The following is a 17,100-nucleotide window of genomic DNA, read 5'->3' as shown; positions in this document are numbered from 1 at the left end:
CCTCCTGCATCCAAGCTTCATTTACTCTAAATGTGAGCATCTATTAGGTTCCTTTGTTTTGTAGTGTACGAGCACTAGCAGCTTGCTCGATATGTAGCCACGGAAATAGAATACATTTAAATTCCCTGGATGCACAAGATAGAAAGCTACACCCATTTAGCTCAAGAATATTAGGCATGCTGATAAAGCAGTGAAGGTTTAGGGCCAGAATAATTTCAAATCTGCTGCAATGTTATGGACCGTCCAGACATCTTGACGCCTCCTCCAACTCTCATTGTTTGACTATTTTCTGTTTGCCACTGCCTTTATTTAGTGCTATTCATTCATTCATTCATTCATGTCACTGTTTTTATTCACTTTGATTAGGTTTGAGCACATTTGTATCTTGTATTTGTCTTAGTCATTTTAAATCATATTTTGTCATTATTTGTTGTTTTGTCTGTCCTTTAACGTTATATCTTGTGTTTATGTGATGTTTTTATAAAACCTGTTAAAATTGCCTTATTATGCAAATGAACATAACTTACTTGCAATGGGTGACATGACAAACATAAGCTCGTGAAAAAGATTGTTTTCAATACAACAACAAAAAACAACATTTATAAAATACATCGAGATTGGTTCAGGGACGTTAACTGTCTGTGGGAGGCAGCACCCCGCCACAGAACGTTTTATATGCACAAAAATAAAAGACGAAGAAGAAAACCGTAACGTCACATTTTGTGGGCGGGTTGTAATTTTGTCACTTCCGCCAAAAATACAACAAATGGCTCATGTTAGCATCTTGTGTGGTGGGAGCTAATTTCAAACTTGTTTAACGTTATATTTGAGTTTGGCTAAGTGATCTTACGATTCGACTGGCAGCCGCAAACCACCAGGTCAGTCCACACCACTTTCTAGCGAGATGGCGTGCAAGTTAAGGCTTTAGTTAAAATGTCTAGCTTAAATCGCTCACTGACAATTACCTGCCCAGCACCGGGCCTGTGTTCATAGAGCGTCTTCTTCATGCAGAAAAGAGCTCGCGAGCGCTTTGTTTTTAATGTTTCTATGACAACAGTATCTTGCTGTCACCACTCTCCCAACCGGTGTACGATGGGCTAGCTTCGCGTTCGCCTCTTTGCCTTTTACCAGCTATATATGGGCTACTATGCATTTAGTTTCACATTGTTTCACCAAGAGCACCGAACGGAGGATACTTCCTTCATACGCTGTATAGTGAGCCTGTCACCGCTCAGTCTGACAGCCGTTATGTTGGAGCAAGTAGGACGATGACGAGAGCACAACACTCTCCAGCAACGTTCAGTCTCCACCCGGTGTCTAAAATATTAAGTTTATTATAGACAGACACAAAACGAGCTTGTCCTCCGTTTACTACAGTGAGGTCAACAGCGCTTTTCCTCTTCACAGAACTGGAAAAAAGACGCTCAAACCTCTGAGATGATTCGTTTTGCAATGGATTTAGTGGGATTAACGTTATCATTTCAGCCACAGTGCCGGTAGCTACGTATCACTTCCTCTCGTGGGTTCAGCTAACTTTGATGCAAAAGTCAGAGCTTATTTGAATACAACCTCACTTCTTATAGAAAGGCTTTATTGTTGACAGAATACAACGAAAGGAGCGAGACTCCTGGTCAGTGCTATTAAAAGACACAGGGAAAAACGCCACAAAAAACAAGTTTCATAATAATAAGTGAAATAAATAAATGCAATATAATTGTCCACTAGAATAAATGCAATTATTGCACGAGTATAATTGTAATTCTTCCACTAGTATGAATGTAATTATTACGCTAGTATAAATGTAATTATTGCCCTAGTATGAATGCCATTATTGCATTAGTATGAATGTAATTATTGCATTATTATGAATGTAATTATTGCACTAGTATGAATGTAGTTACTGCACTAGTTTAGTTTATTAACTGGATCCCCATTAGCTGACGCCTTAGCGGCTGCTAATCTTCCTTGGGTCCACAGAAAGGACAAAATGTAATACATGCAAAACGTGCAAAACATGACGTGAAACAAACAGTTAAAAATAGTACAATCAGAAGTTATCACTCAATCATTTACTGCACTAGTATGAATATTGGTGAGCTTGGATGCTTGTAAAGTGGTGCTGCTCATCTCTCCTTGTTGCTGTGTTACTTTGCGTTGGAGTTTACAACTTACATTCAGGAAATAAATGCAGTCCCTAGTGCTTACAGTTGTAACACAGGTACATTCCCTGCAGTGGAAACGCCCTAATAAAAGATGCTCAGCTATACGGTGGAGGTCTCTCATTTAGACTTAGACAAACATGTTCAATCTGTCCTCTCTTCATGGTTGCAGGTCCAGCACTCATGGAGCCATCCACTAAGCCTGCGACCAACCAGGTGGCTGATGTGGTATTTGTCATTGAAGGGACGGCAAACCTCGGACCTGACTTTGAATCTCTCAGGAAAAATTATATACTGCCGGCCATTGAGTAAGATCATAAAGACACTCCTCCTTTGCTAAGTTATTCCTTCATTAATGTTGTCATAAATGCATCTGTTTTATTTTATTTACTATAGATATTTCAATGGAGGGCCCCCAGCAGAAACTGATTTTGGTGGAGATGTGAGTGTTTCACCCTTCCTTTTAAAATTTTTTTTTTTTTTTTTTATTGTTTGTCAATAGTTTCAGAAGGTAAATCTTAGAAAAGCGTCTGTTAATATTGCTAAGATAAATATTCCTGTTACTTTTGTCCTTCTAGTATGGAGGGACACAGTACGGCCTCGTGGTGTTCAACACAGTAGACTGTGCACCTGAGTCATATGTCCAGTGTCACGCACCAACTAGCTCTGCCTTTGAGTTTGTGTCGTGGATCGACAGCATCCAGTAAGTTATTCAAATCATTTACTTGATTATTACAAAGTTGACACTTTTGGCGGTTTGACATTGCTTTTAACAGATAAATGATTCAGTAAATCTTCAACATTACCCTGTTTCTCCACACAGGTTCATGGGAGGTGGAGCAGAAAGCTGTAGTCTAATTGCTGAGGGACTCTCTGTGGCCTTGCAGCTCTTTGATGACTTTAAGAAGATGAGAGAGCAAATGTAAGGCGGCCTGTTTGGTTCACACTGCTCACTAATTCCGTGGAACAGTCTACACATTTTCAAAGTACAATCTGTGCCCACCAATGAAAGGATCATGACTAAGCATTGCTCTATTAAAATGTGTTTAACTCTTAATATATTACAGCATGGAAGTGTGTCCTGTTTGGCCATGTAGTGGAATAATCTTCCGGAGTCCGTCTTTCTCTGCATGAGTTTCTTTATTCCAAAGAAATGAGCCTGTAGTCTGCAGAGTACAGCGCTGATTGATACACACACTACACTGGCTTATACACACACACACACACACAAACTAGTGATTCTTCCTTTAGCCCGTCCTGTTACCTCCCTTTACTAGGTTCTTCGGGGGTTTCCACTTTTGGGACTTCGTTCACAGCTTCTGGTGTTATGTCAATCAAATACAGTTAAACAATGGCCGAACTTCTCCCGCTCTGATGCAAGTTGTGTCAAGGGTAGCACAGGATTACCTTTTCTCCACATGGTTGTTGAGCAATTGTTGACCCAAAGGGGAGTATCGAGGATGCGCTGCACACTCTTTGGAAGTCCCTACGCTTTTTGTCAATATATTATTTTCCTTATATCATGATCAGTGAATGTTGGTACGTATATGTTTTGTATGGATGAATAGTGTCAGTCAAAAGTTATGGATCCACTGTCATGCTTGTTGCATATAAACCACTACATAATAAGGGATACTATGAACAGGATTAAGTAAAATGTAACTGAAAACACAGGCAATGTCCTTATACCTTTTCTTTCGTATGAGTCCAGTACCACTGTCTAATCTAATGGAGAGTCTTTACAGATGTGCCTTACTCAGAGCTTAGAACCTTCTTTCCTAAATGAAATTGGGGACATGCAGAATAAACATAATAATCTGTGCCATATTGAATAGTAAACTGGATAAGTACATGATGAATATTTCAGATCAAAAGTTGTTAGATCTTATTGTGGCCCACTTTGAACCCCTGGACAACCTGTATTACTGAGATTCATGTGTTCACTAAATTATCCTGGGAGGAGAAGCTGAATCTGGGTAAGCCTGAGCTGCAAATCATTCACAGGGAGTCATGTTTTACAAAGTAGTAAACTCTGTGTGAGCCATCAAGGTAACGGAACCTTGTTTACGGACAAAATTGTAGTCGTTTATTTTGTCTCTCTGTTTGAAACCATGAAAAAATGCAAGCTCATCCTCCTCTAAGTGGCAACCGCCACAGCAGTGCGTTACCTGTAGTTGCTCTGATCATGTTGTTTAAAGGCCATGGAAATATCCTCCAAACCCCAACATTGAATTCAGGTTTTAAATGAAATCCCTCACTCGTAGTGATGGAAATGTTTTTGCTTTCTGTTTCCTACATTTGCCAGAGGTCAAACCCACAAGGTGTGTGTGCTTCTTTGTAACTCTCCTCCATACCTGCTTCCTGCGGTGGAGAGTGTCAGCTACACCGGCTGCACAGCAGACAACTTGGTCAAAATCATCAGAGATGTGAGTCCACTTATATTGTCTCCATCAGGTACTTCGTTGTGTATGACAAACTTAATTTGCGTCAATATTTGTGTTATGAATGGGGTAGTATCAGTGGTATTTGTATTTGCTTCACTTTATTTGATTAGGTCAAAAGCATAATGGACATTGAATACATTTCATTTTCATATTTCTTAGAGAGGAATTCACTTCTCTGTGGTGGCTCCTCGGAAACTACCTGCTCTACGGTCTTTGTTTGAGCGGGCGTCTCCAGTGGGAGGTGCGGTCGAACCCCATCCAGACTACAGTCAGGACCCCTTCCACATGGTCCTAGTCAGAGGCATCTCGCTTCCTGGTGAGAAACTACATTGAACACGCATTTTTGTGGGGGCCATCTTTATTCATCCCAACAAAATGCCCCTGATAAAAGAGCTGGCATTAATGTTGTTTGTCATCGCCGTCCATGCATCTTTTTTTGTGTCTGTGCTTTTCAGTGTGGCACTAAATTTGCCTTTTTTATTATGCATTTTCTCTGAGGTAGCAGACTTCCCTCCAACCTCTAGTCTGGTTTTGATTATTTCATTTTGACCTGTTTCCTGTTCTATCATCCCGACTAATATGGTTGTAATTTGCTAATTTCATGTGTGTTAACTACAGCAGACGATGATGTGATTGTTCATGTAAAGTCATTCTTTAGTTGGTGGTAGCTTCAGCAGTTGTAATTAAAGACTTGAGCTATTCCTACGGGTTACTCTACACCTTTCTGTGAGCAGGCAGGAATTCCTTGGTGAATTTGTCTTATCCGTCACATTTAGCAAAGCACCATTTTACTCCCACATTGGGAGCATTCTTAAGTTTACATCTCAGAACTATGTAAAAAGTCTTAAGCTCATCCCACTGGCTGTCTCCAGTTTCCTCAGGTGGAGGACCTGGGCCGCTCAAACCTGTCCTTCCTCCTCAGCCACTGCCTGTCAATCAGCCTCTTGGTGGAGCTTCACAACCCCCTCCACCCATGATCCCAACCCACCCTTATCAGGTAACGGGCAAGTAGCCACACAGCATAAGGCGAATTCCTGCCGCCTGCTTTTGGCTCAGTTTCAGACAGTGGTGTTTATGTTCCTTCCCTAAAACTTTGTACCTGGCATTGTCTTCCTTTAATCTGCTTGCTGACAGAATACAGCCCCAATGACTGCTGCTCAGGTGGCTGCACAGATGGCTGTGGAGGCAGCCAACAGCCAGAAGAGTCGCTGTGAGTTACCGGTGGACTCTGTGGGCCTTTTGTGAACAATTCATGTTAGCCGAGCTTTTAGTTGTGGCGTTTCTGTCTGCATACTGTATGTGTGACTGTGTCTGTATTTTTTTGTTCCCGCTGCCTCCTCCAGTCCCGGGACTGGTCAACCAGGGTCCTTCGTTTACCAGTCAGCCAACCATCCCGTCAGTCGCTGGGGTGAAGCTCAATCAGCCCAGCATTGCAACAGTCACTACATCAACACAGCCCATGATGCCACAGCAACAAGCTCCTCCCAATCAGCCAGTCCCACCCCCAGTACAGCCAGTACCAAATCAGCAGCTGCAGATACCACCTCAGCAGCAACCCACTGTGAATCAGCCCACAGTGCCTTCAGCACAGCCCAACATGGTAAGTTCTATAATACCATCAGTTTTGTTGTTGTTGGACAGAGCCAGGCTAGCTGTTTCACCCTGCTTCCAGTCTCTGTGCTAAGCTCAGCTAACTGGCATAGTTTATATTTAATGGAAACATATGAAGGTGGTATTCATCTTTTTAATTTAACACGAGTCCAACTTCTCCTTTAAAAATGCAGGACGTATTCTGAAAAATGCATGCATTGCTGCCTTATTAAATTTAAGACGCACCCTTTTAGTGATGTTTATCCATTCTGTTTGTAAAACACAGTGAAAACACAATGGATTCAGGTCAGGCAAAGCCCCACATTACGGGCCAATAAGTTCCTGTAGTGGAAAAGAGCTATTGGAGAACTGTGGCATCTCTTTACTGCATGCTGACACTTTAACAATAATACCAATTGTCTTAAGGGGATCTTATAGTTACAAAATTCCAACCAAGGTTTTGATGCATCTCTTGCACTGTAAATTCAAATTAGATTATGCAGATATTCAGCTTGTCTTGCTCTAAATATTTTACTCCAGCTCCATTAAATGACACCATGTTGAAGTTTCATTAATAATTGTTTGCGTTTCTCAGTGTAAAAGGGGTGTGCTGAAGACTTGATTTGGTATTCTCAACCCCTCGTAAACACTATCAATGTTTAAATGGTATTAATATTTTCAAATGTAAGTGGCCCTGCTCATGTTAGATATCAGACGCGTAAGTCTGTGATGCTGTACTGCCAGCAGCCTAGAGCTGAGTTTGTAGACTAACACTCATTTAACAAAATGAATTTTAAATGTTTGTGCTACTATCGGATCAAAAACAGAAGATGTTCCCTTTTTTCCCTAGAAAATCATTTTGGGTAGTGTCAGTGTTGTTTTCTTCTCTGTTTTCCAATTCATTCAATCATTTTTCTCATGTTGATGTAAAATAAACTGTCTAAAATTTGCAAAATCTATTATTTAATGATGTCCCACATGAATCCGCTGTAAAGAATGACATGCTTTGTATTCATCACTTCATGAAAGTCATCTGTTTAGTCTACAGTCAGTGTCTTTGTTTCATTTAAATTGACAAGGACACCTGTAATTCGAACTGGCAAAGGGATCAAACTGTACTGGTCCACTACATGTAACCCCCCCCCCCCTTCTGTTCTCTTGACAGCCTGGTGTGTCTGGAGCTCCGGGCAATGCAAATTCAATTGGACAGCAGCAAGGTGTGGCCAATAAGATTGTAGCATGGACCGGTGTCCTGGAGTGGCAAGAGGTAATACCTTGTGAAAAGGTCTGATTTTGAATTCCCTGAAAATAAATCTGTGAAATAAAGCACTTCAGTCACTTATAGTACGGACAACTGAACATGAAATGGTTAGTAGGGTTAAAACTCAACGTTTAGTCCTCCAGTTCAAGTGGACAGAAGTCAGTTAAAGGAATCGTTCAACATTTCACAAACTGTGTTTATTTGCCGTCTTGCTGAGAGAAAGATTGATACCGCTGTCATGTCTGTACTGTAAATACGAAGCTGCAGCCGGTTAGTTCAGGTTAGCATGCACACTGGAAACACAACAGTCTGCCTCCCAGCACCTCTAAAGTTCACACATTTTACAAACATGTTGTAGCTCTTTCTGTTTAATGTACAAAATGAACATTTTTGTACGCTTTAAAATAAATGTTTTGTGTTGTGTCATTTTAATTTGTAAAAACAACAAGTTGTGGCTTTATGGGGGATCATGTGCAGGAGTTTTTTCTTGGCCAGGCGCAGTAACTTTCCAGAGCCGGTTGCCTGGCCAGCTCACTGTGACAACATCACGAGATACAATGTTTTAATGAGTGAGCTTGTAAGAGGTCCTGGTAGGTGGATTTTATTACCTTTCAACAGAGCCGGGCTAGCTGCTGTTTCGATTTTTTTCAAGCTAACAGGCTGCCGGCTCCCTTTTTATATTTATCTAACAGATATGAGAGTGCTATTGATTTCATAGTTCAACTCTGAGGAAGAAAAGAATCCGTGAACTATTGTGTTAGTTAACTTTGTTGTCTTTGTGGCCTGATGTCCCAGCTGTGAGGACTGGAGTTGGGAGTCATTGCCTTGCCAACATGCTGTGAGCATCACCACTGTCTAGGACCGAGCACTGTTGTGGGTCTTAATAATAACCGCTCATTGATTATCGTACAGTATGATTAATTGCACATTATTTTGCCGCCTCACTACTAGTGCTTTAGCTCAGGGTCAAATCAATGTAGTTTGCAGTTGCTGAGGCAGGAAGATGGATGCTAATGGCTTTCATGCGACACTCACGAGGCCTTCGAATGTTTGCGTTTGTGGACCGACTCGGATCAATCGCCTCTTATCGGCTATAGTCTCATTCTCCCCGTTGTGTTTGTCAAAATGATCTAAGTCAGTGAAACGGACAGGAAGGCAAGTGGGAAGCTCAGGGAACTCTAAATCTAGCCTGCGAGCACGTACAGACACAAGCAACCTGAGTGTGCAGATCAGCAGCACCAAGCATTGCTCTTAATCTGCTACTTCCTCCTCCAGTTCACTCATTAGGCTTTCAGCTCTGTAAGTGATTCTGCTGTGGAGTAATCTGTAATGTTGAGGAGAATTTCACTGCAGACACTGAAACTCGTTTGAAGAAATGGCTGTTGATGAAAACTCTCACAGAGGATGCCAGCACACTTGGCTGGCGCTTGCTCCGAGTACAGAGTTATCAATATGGTTCTCCCGGTTTGGCTGAATTTCAATCTGTTAATTCCCGAAAGCTTTATTAGTTTAAAATGTGGGGTAAGTTTCCCAAATGGTTCTGCTCACATTATTCCTTTAATCTGCCACTAATTTAGGTAATGCATTTTGAAGATGATTGTTTTGTTACTGTTCACATTTGAAATAGATAACCCATTAGTCTGCAGAGGAAACTCAGCACAATACATTAGCAATGGACAGCACAGGGACTACAGTAGGCCTGACTAACATGTGATTGATCATTGATCCTTCATTGATGCTCTGGAGATGAAGCGTGCTGGCGGTTTTCCCAGTGTGATTGCAGCATTGATGCACTTAGAAAGTAGTTCTTTATGTCTTTCCTTCCTGACATTTTACTAAGGAACAGGTTATCTGCAGATCTTTGAAAGACCATCCATCCGGCCATTTTTTAAATTGCTTGTCCTGATTGGGGTCACAGTGGCAAAAGGGTGAGCTGGGCAGCGCACCACATGTTCTTTTCCTCAACAATATCCTCCAACTTCTCCAAGCTCCTCTGGAAGACGTAATCCCCCAGCATGTCCTGGGTCTTCCCTCGTGTCCCCAGCAGTTGTTCATTTCCAAAGCATCTCCAGAAAGAGACAGAAAGGAGGAAATCCTTAGCTCACCACAAGTGTAATCAACTGGTCACAACAGCAACGTCTGCACGTTTAAATGTGTTACAAGTACCTGCAGTAATGCGTTTCCTTGAGCCACTGAGAGGGCCCCATACTGCCACCTGTAGACCAGCAGCATAGTGTGACACCACTGGCAGAACCTTTTAAAGCAGAACAAACTGTAAAAAAAAAAAAATGAAACACAATCAGGATTAATGCTTCATTTTAAATTATTTTATTGTGTTTGCTCTATATTTTTTTAACTCTTGTTTGGTCTAAGGGCAATATTTAAAAGATTACTCAACAGTTATGTGTGATTTTAAGTTGTGTGCATTGTGCTCCTCCAGGTGTCCTTCAGGCTCACAGTCTAACTTTCCTCTTCTTTTTGTGTCCCACCTCACTGCCCCCCCCCCCCCCCCCCCCCTTTCCTGCAGAAGCCTAAAGCCTCTTCCATGGATTCAACCACCAAACTAACACGCTCGCTGCCATGTCAAGTGCATGTTAACCAAGGGGAGAATCTGTGAGTAGCCAATCAAACCCTATGGACGTTATCTAGAGGGGGATTGTTTTGTGCACACAGTTCACCGTTGCCATTTTCTCTCCACACAGAAACACAGACCAGTGGCCACAGAAGCTCATCATGCAACTCATTCCACAGCAACTACTGGTGAGACCATTTTTGTTTAGTTTTGTGAAAGTATCGTTTATAAATGATGCCTAACTAAGTCCTGTATTTGTAGACCACCTTAGGTCACCTCTTCAGGAACTCTCGAATGGTTCAGTTTCTCTTCACCAACAAAGACGTGGAGTCGCTGAAAGGCTTGTACCGCATTATGGCCAATGGCTTCGTGAGTTTTCACTCTATTTCCTGAGATTAAAATGATGTGTGTTCCCTCCATGTCCCCGATCGTATCCATCATTCAGTGTACCGCAATACATTTTCCATGAGTGGCAGCTGAGTGCAGGTCCCACCTCTGTCCAGTAGTTGGCCTGAAACATGAAGCTGTGTTGCAGTGTTGTGTTAAAGACTGTAGAGGGGGTTCCAGGCCATGCATTTAGTCACTTTCAAGCCAGATTGTATGATTTTTAAACATGTTCTGCCATCAATTCAGTCAAAAACCTTTGAGTTGTTTAGATTCAGTTCCAGAAAGCCAGCATGATGACAGAGGTTGTGTCAGTGTGGTGCATTGTTGATGAAGTAATACCACTGAGGCATAGCAGAGGCATTAATCCTATTCAGTCCAGCTGAGCTCTGCCTCTTTGCCTGAATGTGATTTACCGCCCAGTGAATCCACAGTATGAGTTAAGTTAATACCATTTGCATTACATTTATAAAACTGATATGTTTGATTGGGCAAAGGAGCTCAGGAGTACGTTCTGTCCCCAAGCCCGAGCACATCCCATAATTCTGACGGTGTCCCATGTCACGGTCTTAATCTGCCCTTTGACCCTCCCCTGCAGGCCGGCTGCGTCCACTTCCCTCACACTACGTCGCCCTGTGAAGTGCGGGTGCTGATGCTGCTCTACTCGTCCAAGAAGAGAATATTCATGGGCCTCATCCCCAACGACCAGAGCGGCTTCGTCAACGGAATCCGGCAAGTCATCACCAACCACAAGCAGGTCCAGCAGCACAGAGCGGTGAGTGGTGATATCCAGGAGGAGGAGGAGGAGGGGCTGGTGGGAAAGAGAGGAAGGCGTCAGCGGGGAGGCGATAACGAGGAGGCATCATTGAGGAGCACCGGGGAATTGAGGTGCATTGTTTACGGCATTAAGGTGCATCGTTATTGACATTTCATTTAGCGCGTCCACTATCTTCACAGCAGCGTCTCTCACTCTAGCCAAGGCTAATGGGGCTAGCATTAGCTAAATTTCTGTTGCTCTCCCACCTCATTGCCTCTGCTTAAGTGAGGGTAATGTAGACGCAATACATACAGCATGCATTCTTTATTTTGAATTGGTTCAAATAGATTAGTCTCTTTAACACTGTGCAGTGTTTATTGTATAGGTTGTTGTTCATGCACTGTGTGAACATGCATTTTGAGCAACAGTGGCAGTGTAATATTATCCCAGCAGTTTAAGAATACCTTCATCATGTGATGTCGTCAGTTGATGACTTCATAAAAACTGAATATACGCTCACTGGTTGCTCCGTCCTCTGCTGTAGTTTGTCGATGTAGATTCGGCTTTAAACAAAGCACAACCGGGGTAGATGTAATGTTTTTTTAACTTCAGGCAGCCCAGATGTTAACATGAAATGAGATGCGCTAGGAGAGGCGATGGAGTGTGTGTTAGTCTTTAGGGACGGGATAAGGAAAGGAGACAAGGCCCCTCATCCCAGCCTCACCGCTTATTGCATCCAGTGAGGACTGTTGAAACAATGCAGCATCCAGTCACAGAGAAGCAGCAAGTCTCCATTTAAAAATGAAGCTGGCTGTCTTGGTTTACATGAGTTAGATTACATTTTGTCCTCGCAGTCTGCTCTCATCAACGGTGATGGTGCTTGTTTACTCACCCTACTAATTTTATGTCTTAATTTAAGCGCTTCAGCCTTATATGTTACTTGACGCCGTGTGTGCCTCAGCATCAGGGCATTGAGAGGAGGCAGAAGACATGAAATTGTAATGAATATGTTTTTCATCACATATTCAGTGCTGCATTGCTAATAGGGAGTGGCTACAGCAATCTTAATGTCATTCAAATTTCCAGTTGGCCCGGTAGCGCAGGTTTCTCTGTGCAAAGCGCTCGAGTGGCGTTCTTCAGTTTGTTCTGTTTACAGCAAGATAACGTTTTATATTTCTCCCTGAAATGTGATGGGTTAAAGACAGAAGATATATCATACACAGGAGAAGAGAGACGGAGTTTAGCTTTGTTAGTTCCTTCAAAAGACCTAAAGCTGTTATTGTTGGTCGGATAACACACCGTGCATTAGCTAAATCCCAGGGTGGTTTCTCCAGATTCAGTAAGATGGATGGGTGGAGGTGTTTTTCTATCGCGATTTATTTTTTTTCCTAGCTCTGTAGTTAATAATTAGTGCTTGAAGGAGGGCTGAAACGCCCCTCAGTCTTCCTCGTCTCTCCCTAAGTGTAGAAACACACACACACACACACACACACACACACACACACACACACACACACACACACACACACACCAGCACCTGCATAGCGCAGCTAAGTGCTGCTTGTTTCAAATGTTGCCTTTCTAAGCAGTTATCAGTCTCCATATTGCAACTTTAATACAGAATTAAGCAAATTAAATATGCAATGGGCTCAGTACATCTTCAGAGTGTTAGGAGATATCCCTAAATGATCAGGACCTGCAGGTGTGTTTGCAGAATCTGTTGGTGGGTAAAGCAACAGGTTGCTTCCTTTCTGCTTCCTCTACGTTCTACTGGATATTGTATACGACTGCTTTTACACTCCAGACTTTGCTGACGGCTTTAGTTGTGTCAAGCTTTAGTTTGTTTTAAACTGTGAAATCTGAAGCAGCAAACACCTCACCAGGTGGTGCTTCAAGTTTAAGTCTCCACCAGTGTATCGTGGTATATATGTATTTTTTTCTTTTCCGTCTGCACGCTGAACAAAGTGACTATTTTGTTTTCAGCCAAACAAGGTTGTTAAACAATCATTACATGTGTAAACCGTGTTGCCTAAAAATACAGATCAGGGATTATGACAATACAAGATAATATTTATATAATACAAGAAAAAACTGATTTTGTCCCCAGTCACTCACACTGAAATAGCTTTAAGAAGGAATGTCTTTGGGACGAGTATGAGAAAGAACAGTTCCAGTGATTAGTAAAGCTGTTAATGTACTTACGGGCTTGTGAGCATTTATGTATTTAGTTCTTAATCTAAACGGTGTCAGTGAGATCAAAATCTCTTTTTCGATCAAACATGCACAGTAAGAGCAACAATGTGCACAGAAATAGCTTGTTAGTGGATGTATGAATTGATTACAGTGACCTTGATGCTCTCCACTACTTTCGCTGTTGTGGTGCATAAAAACTTTAAGTGTTCAGCCTCAGTCACCTTCAGTCTGTAAGCTCAACAACCGAAACAAGGTATTTGTACTGCTGGGCGACTTCAAGGTGTTAACGAGTAAAGAGGTGCCGCAGAGGAGAGAGTGAGGCGTGTGCATGCCGAGTCAATAAATAAAGGTGACGAAATGTTCCGTATGGTGCCGCTGGAAAAATCAACGTTCTGCGGTTTCACTTTCTGTCCGTTTCTACGCAGCAGTTGGGCGGTGTGGGGCCGATGCAGCCTGTTCAGGTCGCCCCCAATCAGAACTTCCTCAACAGGCCCCCTGGGCCCATTCCTGTCTCGCATGGCAGCATCCAGCAGCAGGTAAATGAACCCACGCGATGCCGGCATGTCTGCCTGGGTTTTCCTTTCACGCTGCCTGGTGTTGACACCTTTACTGCCCTCGCTGATCTCTGCATGCCTTTCTGGTAACCCTCTCCTCCACTGTTTTTTTTCTTCTTTTTTTTTCACACTTCCACCACTCTTCTACCCCCCCTCCCTCCCTCCTCCCTCTCTCTCTCTCTCTCTCTCTGATCTGTCCAGTCTGTGGTGGTGGGCATGCCCCCTGTTAGTCAGGTCTCTATGATGGAGGAGCAGCAGAGGCAGAACAATATGGTGAGACCTTCGGTAGCCTCTAAACATACAAGCAGCATGTGCTCAAAGTGTCCACGGGGACTGAATTTAAATTCAGGGCTTTAAAGTGTTCTATCATCATTCAGTTATAGGTATCCAAATGACAAGTTTCATTGCACCGCATAGATTAGCACAGACTGGATTTATCAGTACAATGCACATTTTCCAACACAATTACCTTTATCTGCCCTTGTTTTTATTACAGTGTCAGAAATAACCATGAATGAAGAGTAGGCTGCTTTTCTGTTTATTTTGAATTATGTTCAACTCAATTCCAGTCTTTGTGGACATCCTGTGTCTTCATCGGAATCCATTATTTTTTTTCCAGTACAACAACACATACACACTGTTACTTCATCCCACTGCTCAGCATCGGGACATTTAATTTCCAATTGGCATGTGTTGACTTTACCGGTCTCTGTTGAATCTCTTGTAGCATATTTCATTGATTGCATGCATGCACACATTTGTATGTTTGAGGTGACGAGCTCAAAACTAACCGCACGGGTAGACCTGTTCCAAACATGATGGTTTACTTCCACCTTCTATAACTACAAGTATGTCATAACTGGTTTTCTTATATGACAAGAATGTAATTTACCACATCTTAAACTGTCCTTTAGATGACGATGAGGGCAGTCGGACCAGCCAATCAACAGCCGTCGGTCGGCGGAGCGCCACCCAACCAGGTCGCACAAAGCGGACAGGCCCAGCCCCAGGGTCCCATACTCCGCCTCTCAAACCCAGGAGCCAATCCACAGCTTCGCAGTCTTCTCCTCAGTCAACAGCAGCCAGTAAGAGTGCAGCAAATGGCTGAGTGGATTTGCCTGTAGTCAATGTCTCATATAGCAACTGCTCTTCTGGAAGTCAGATATTTTGTAGAGGTTAACGTGTCTCTTGTGTCCTTGCAGCAGGGTGGGGTGTCTCACATGTCAGGCATGATGTCTCACCAGGGTTTAGGGCAGCAGTTGGTCCATCCGGCACCAGGAGGGGGGCCTCAAATGCTGAGCCAGTGGAGGCAGCCCTTAGGAGGTCAGCAAGCACCCCCCACAATGGTGGAAAGAGTTCAGAAACAGATGAGCCAATTGGACATTTTAGTGTATAGGTCTAAAAAAATGTACTTTTTGAAGGGCGATCAGGTTGATATTCAAAAGTATTTAAAAGCACCTTCGAAAAACTCACGTTACTAGAAAGTTCATTAATCAGGCATTTAAAGTTCAATGTAGAAAAGAGTTATTCTAGTTATTTGTATCCCGTTTACTACACTTCATGCCAATGTTACACTACAGACTGCATACATTTCATTATTACAGTATTTTTATCCGATTTCACATGCAGCCATCTGTGTCTAATAAAAATCAACTTGCAGGCCAGCTTGAGTTAGATATTTCATCCAAGTGTGCACGCTGCCCAAACTCTAATTGTCAAACGGTTTGGAGAACTTCTGGTGCATTTATATATTGATTTGATGCTCCAGCTCTGAAGATATCCATTGCTAAAAGACAAGTATCCCTTTGGTGGCCAGACCATGGTCCGTTGCACTGAAGATGAGTTACAGCCGGTGAGAGTGCACATTGGGTTTCCCAGGCCCGTCATGGGTTGGCCCTTCGTATTTTGACATGTGACTTGCACCGCATTTTCTCAAAAAACAATTGAAAACAATTCAAAATACATTCATGCACGATGTAAACCTTTAAAATCACTAAACGGTACACAACAGTACAGATCTCGATGTTTACCGATGTCAATCAAATCTCAGGTGCCTCGACGTTGACATTCCTAGCAAGTGATTGAAAACAGATGGCAGCATGGGAGAAAAAAACATGCTTGAAAAAGTATGTGGTATCATTTGTAAATGGTATCATTTGTAAAACGGTGTGTAGTAATGTAGCTAATTATCCAGATGTTGGAGGCAAAACATGACTTTAAACTCCGATTGTTATTCAAACTAAAAATATTTCACTGTACTTGTTATATGTTTAATTAATGGAATAACTCGCTAATAAGGATAACGCTTAGTACTCAATACTGTCAAGTATTCCCAATAGAAAGTATCAATTCTGAAATAATACAGAGGATCCCTAACTTAAATCTCTGTCCTCTCTCCTCCCAAAACGTCCCAAACCTGTTTGCAGGTCAGATGCTGATGTCTGGAGGTCAGCGAGGCGCGGTACCCCAGCCCATGACTCAGGTCTCCAGCGTCATGGAGGATGAAATCCTCATGGACCTTATCTGATCCTGCTTTGTGGAGTCAGGAACTGGATTTTCAGTTGTATCGCAGCAGCCATTTGCCAGTCTGGACACATGCATCCGCTCTGTTGCTTTATTGCTACAAATGTTCAACATAATTAAGGAACAAATCATGATTTTTTTTTTTTTTGGATTTCTTTTTTTACGGGACTGAGCCACTGAAGTTAATTAGGGGCAGACAATGCGAGTTTTTCATGTAAGTGGTCAAACCGACGGCACGCTAATCCTCCATGCTACTCACTGGATGACGTCAAACCAGTGGAAACAGTCAATTATGTCATGATTCTGGAAACTCTGCTTTTCTATATGTTTTTTTTTTTTTGTTTCAAATTTTATCACTGAAATCAGAAATATTGTAATTTGTTCCTTTTTTTTAATTGAGATTTTACCTTTTCTGTTGTTTCTTGTTTTATTATTGATGAAGTCGTTTTATGAGGACACAATAAAATGATGGACTGTAAATCATTGAAGAAGTTCTTCATTTTGAAGAGGTATTTGCTGTCTCCACAGTCCCGCCTCCCCCCTGTGTGAGTGTAAGGGGGGAGAGAGACTGAAATAGACACAGTAATAGATAGTTCAGGGTATTTTTCTGCCAAATAGTGTCAGTGTTAATTTTAACTACTCCAATATGTCGTGGAACCACAG

The 17,100-nt window shown here is 42.3% G+C and overlaps 1 protein-coding gene across 8 annotated transcripts; it reads left to right on the top strand.

The window, feature by feature from the left end:
- Positions 1-752: 752 nt before the first annotated feature.
- med25 (mediator complex subunit 25) lies at positions 753-16,899 on the top strand (the record flags this gene model as incomplete). Of its 8 annotated transcripts, XM_079281643.1 has the most annotated exons (20): positions 753-878; positions 2,332-2,467; positions 2,556-2,601; positions 2,738-2,862; positions 2,983-3,081; positions 4,465-4,585; positions 4,763-4,919; positions 5,476-5,600; positions 5,738-5,813; positions 5,947-6,203; positions 7,359-7,460; positions 9,982-10,067; positions 10,157-10,214; positions 10,288-10,395; positions 11,009-11,185; positions 13,786-13,896; positions 14,116-14,187; positions 14,829-14,999; positions 15,117-15,237; positions 16,341-16,899. In XM_079281643.1, the coding sequence occupies 19 exons, from the start codon at positions 2,343-2,345 to the stop codon at positions 16,439-16,441; spliced, it is 2,238 nt and encodes a 745-aa protein (XP_079137769.1). In that variant the 3' UTR covers positions 16,442-16,899. The 8 variants fall into 8 exon arrangements, with proteins under 8 accessions (XP_079137769.1, XP_079137768.1, XP_079137767.1 ...); XM_079281642.1 differs by lacking the exon at positions 753-878 and having other exon boundaries at positions 2,322-2,467; positions 5,485-5,600; XM_079281641.1 differs by lacking the exon at positions 753-878 and having other exon boundaries at positions 2,322-2,467; positions 9,985-10,067.
- Positions 16,900-17,100: the final 201 nt, after the last annotated feature.

The sequence above is a fragment of the Melanostigma gelatinosum genome, assembly GCF_949748355.1.
Source record: "Melanostigma gelatinosum genome assembly, chromosome: 13".
Taxonomy (NCBI): Eukaryota; Metazoa; Chordata; class Actinopteri; order Perciformes; family Zoarcidae; genus Melanostigma; species Melanostigma gelatinosum.
Note: the sequence above shows the minus strand (reverse complement) of the source record. Positions and strands in the feature narration are given on the sequence as shown.